This window comes from Fopius arisanus, unplaced genomic scaffold, assembly GCF_000806365.1.
Source record: "Fopius arisanus strain USDA-PBARC FA_bdor unplaced genomic scaffold, ASM80636v1 scaffold00010, whole genome shotgun sequence".
Classification (NCBI taxonomy): Eukaryota; Metazoa; Arthropoda; class Insecta; order Hymenoptera; family Braconidae; genus Fopius; species Fopius arisanus.
Window position 1 is genome coordinate 338552 of NW_011887749.1, and position 4173 is coordinate 342724.

Genomic DNA, 4173 nt, shown 5'->3' on the forward strand with positions numbered 1-4173 from the left:
AAAGTAGACAAGTAAAAAGATATCGGCAGTAAGTTATAGTCTCGATGAAAATAAAAACGCGAAAAAGAAAATAATATTATAGCACAACATAAAAAACTACAAATAAAAGTTACTATATAGTATATGGCGATGAGAAATTATAATACCAATTTATTAACGATTGGACAAGTTAAAATTTGGAGGAAAGAAGGCTAATGTCCATTTTAAATGTAAATAATTTTTATGACTTGGACGGTGACTTGATAGTAAAGCCGAATCTTGAAATGGCAAGACTTTGGACCTCACGGAATGTTTGTGCTTATCAACTCAAAGGCATATCAATTTTTCAGTTCGGCGTCAAGCGCAGCAGTGAGTTGTCGAGTGTTATCAATCTGTCTGAGATTAATTAATGCAAAGATTCATATTTGAATCGACAGATTGCACTTGTGAAATAAAAAAAAGGTATCATCAATGTCAAATTTATACATTGTAATGCAGTCAAGAACGCAATTAAGTGAGATAGGGAATTAAAAGAACTATACCGATTTTAAGAAAAAATCGGTTGTTGAAAATCGAAAAAGTGAACTGTGTGGATTTTGGATGTGAATATTGAGGCAATTCTGTACATTTTTCCAATTTCTAAATAATTTTTAAAAAGTCCTAGACATGTTTTTTGTGATCTTAGAAACATAATTTTTTATTGTGGTATTCAACAAATTAATGAGTACTTCAATTTATACTCAAGTTAATTTATTTCTAAACTGAGAAAATTCGAACGAAATCAGTGGACTAATATATATAATATAATAATATATAGAATATATAATATATTCCCCTTTTACAAAACGTTTTTCGTATTAATTTCATTGAAAAAACAATAATTTATTATTTACTCAGAAAAAGAGATAAACAAAAATCAAATATTAATACAAATTAATCTTTGAATGATTCATGATTTATGCCCAAGTAATTATAAAAATTCTAATTATTAAAATTCGAGTTGAAGTTCAAGATTTATTGTCAATTATGTCAATTTGAACAGCAATGGCGGAAACTGAAAAGATCTTACGGTTCCCGGGTAGAATAGAATTCCCAAAAATCACGATCGGTCAATCAATTCTGGAGAATCTCCAGAAGAGAGCACACCAAGTTTTCCAGGTAAGTAACTCAATGTAGAATCATTGTGGAACGATTATTCTTTCAATTATTATCATTCACTAAAATTTGATGATTGAAATGAAAAAAAATCCCATCAGGTTGATGCCTACACAGGAAAAACAATGACAAGATATGAGTTATTAGAAAAAAGTATTAGACTTGCAGTTGGTCTGCAGGACTGGGGATTGAATTCCGATGATATAGTATCGATATCAAGTGAGACCCAGTTAAATTGGTTTGTCGTAGCTTGTGCGGCGATGTTTCTTGGTAACCCTCTGGCTCCATTTAATCCGAGCTACACCGAAAGTACGTCATGAGTATCTGAAAAATATTCAACTCCAAACTCTTTTACAAAATGATATTGCGATGATTCTAGTGGAGCTTCTTCATAGTTTGAACATCGTAAAACCACGTATAATTTTCGTATCACGAATAACGTATGAGGTAGTCCATCGTGCTGCGCAAAAACAGTCTTGGAAGATTGAGCTCATACAGCTGGACGACGAAAATCCAATAACGGATATCTTAACACTCGGTGGAATCATCTCCCAGAGGAGACAGTGGCCAGATCCTCTCGGCTATCAAGCAACAGCAGTGAGTGAGCCATTTAGGAAGGAAGCAATTATTCTTCAGTCCAGTGGCACCACTGGACTGCCAAAAGGTGTTATGCTCTCGCATAAAAATATGCTGGCCAGTGTTTTTATGGCCAAGTAAGATCCTATCAATTACAATGTCATCCCTTCCTTTCGAGTCCACCGCCATTTGTGAGAAGAAATTTTGAAAACTAGATTGTTCATGATTAACAAAATAATAAACAATCCGCTTCGTGATCCGAAATCCGCGACAAGATTAAATCGTTGAGAATACAATTAAAATACAGAATTATCTTTCAGAAATTTTCAGTTCGAAGATTTTAGTAATGCATCCGTAATCTTAACGGTGATTCCTCTGCACCACGGCTTTGGCTTCCTCATAATGCTCAGCGTAATCCACAGTAATGCAACAACAATCATGATGAAGTCATTTGACCCAAAATTATTCTGCGAGTCAATTCAGAAGTATCGAGTGACGATTCTACCAATAGTGCCCGCCCTCTTAGGATTCTTGGCAAAGAACCCTATCGTCAGCAACTACGACTTCAGGTCTTTGAGGCAGATTATGTTCGGATCAGCCCCTTCTTCCCATCAGGTCGGTTAACTTATCACAAGACTATGTATCATTGATTAATCAAATCAGTAATAACTGATTGCTCAACTGACTAACTTACCGATTGCCAAATCAATGAACTGACTGACAGGGACGACTAATTAACTAACGGACTGAATAACTAATTAACGCACCGAGTGATTAATGGATTAATTCATTGATCGATTGATTGGCCGGAACGTAGTGACACTCGAAGAACAGGTGTTAATAATTCTATGATTTTAGCTAATCGGGCTTGTTGAAGATCGACTGAAGAACAAAAATCTAATACTGAGAAATGGTTACGGAATGACGGAGTTGTCAATTGTAACACACATATGCAATATCGGGTCGAAGAAGAAATTGTCTGTTGGACCTGTTCAAACTGCCCTTGAACTAAAAATCGTTGATAGAGAGACCGGAAAGTCTCTCGGTCCCAACGAAACAGGTGAACTGTGTTGCAAGGGTGATCACGTAATGCTAGGATACAAGGGAAATCCTCAAGCAACAGCTGAAGTTATAGATTCCAATGGTTGGCTTCACACCGGCGATCTTGCTTTCTACGATAATGATGGTGATCTCTTTATTTCGGGGCGATTGAAGGAACTCATCAAGTATAAAGGATTCCAAGTAGCACCAGCTGAAATTGAACATCTTCTTGGGGCGCACAGTGAGGTGGTAGATGTTGCTGTCGTTGGGAAGCCTGATGATATTGCTGGTGAGGTACCTTTGGCATTTGTTGTTAAAACGACGGGATCCGATGTCACCGCTGAGGAACTCTGCAAATTCGTTAGTGGTAAATACTCAATCGTGAGGCTTTGTCTTTTTTTATTTAGGGTATCAACTAAATTTTATTTATCATCTGCAGAGCGATTGTCATCACCGAAGCATCTTCGCGGTGGTGTCAGGTTCATCGATGCTATTCCGAGAAACTCCAATGCCAAGATTCTGCGTCGGGAACTCTTGCTATTGCTCGCTAAACTGTGAAAATTGAATTCTTTTATTTTTAACATCTAGAACTACAGTGAAATTTTTTGGAATTGATGGAATCTTAGGAAATTATTTGATTTATTTGCAATTGGATCATGACGAGAGTTCCATTTTTTATCGCTGAATGTTAAACGAACTTCTACGGCTCATGAATTTTGGTATAAGTTTTGAGGAAAAATCTTCGGCGTTGAATAATTTTCATCACGGCGATAAGTTTATTGCGATGTTTTAGAATTTAAATAAAATTTCGCAATTGAAAATTCAAGCCCAGATCGCAATTTCAGTTAAACCATTTTATAAAACTGAACAAAACTCCAGTAGAAGCAAATAAAAATAGATTCTCAAATTGTAAATGAATGACAAATCTTAATAAATTGTTATAAAAATTTGAAAATTCGTGATTTTTCTCGTGTAAATCGAATGTAATGTGACTCTCATAAAAACGACTAGTCAATAATTGCACTTTCAATTCTCTCTATCTACGTCCGTGAGTAATCAGATGAATCAATAAATTCGGGAAATGTTAACCCGATAGAGACAATAGTATCCCCCAGCATCATTCAAACATTGACGGTATTATCTTGATGATTGGGGTATTGGAGAATGTGAAAATAGCGACTGGTTCTCCGGTTGGTACCGGATCAAGCGAATTATACGAGAGGGAGTGAGGGAGTAACATTGAGCGTCCAGTATCGGAGAAATTTAAATTCAATGGGGTTTGAATGGCCATCCCTAGACTGACATTTCACCCCATTTCTCTCTCTCCCTCTCTGTCCCTCTCTCTGGCTCTCCACCCTCTGGCCACCCCTTAACACCTCTGAATGAGTAACGCAATTGGCCGAGGGACGTACGTACGATCAG

General features: G+C 36.5%; 1 protein-coding gene across 4 annotated transcripts; it reads left to right on the forward strand.

Annotated features, from left to right (window-relative positions):
* The first annotated feature begins 327 nt into the window (after window positions 1-327).
* Window positions 328-3694, forward strand: LOC105274217 (4-coumarate--CoA ligase 1). Of its 4 annotated transcripts, none has more exons than XM_011317137.1 (7): window positions 328-441; window positions 1022-1137; window positions 1236-1443; window positions 1514-1847; window positions 2031-2325; window positions 2569-3118; window positions 3191-3694. In XM_011317137.1, the coding sequence occupies exons 2-7, from the start codon at window positions 1024-1026 to the stop codon at window positions 3307-3309; spliced, it is 1620 nt and encodes a 539-aa protein (XP_011315439.1). In that variant the 5' UTR covers window positions 328-441; window positions 1022-1023; the 3' UTR covers window positions 3310-3694. The 4 variants fall into 4 exon arrangements, with proteins under 4 accessions (XP_011315439.1, XP_011315440.1, XP_011315441.1 ...); XM_011317138.1 differs by lacking the exon at window positions 328-441 and adding an exon at window positions 467-601; XM_011317139.1 differs by lacking the exon at window positions 328-441 and adding an exon at window positions 467-581.
* The last annotated feature ends 479 nt before the right edge of the window (window positions 3695-4173 follow it).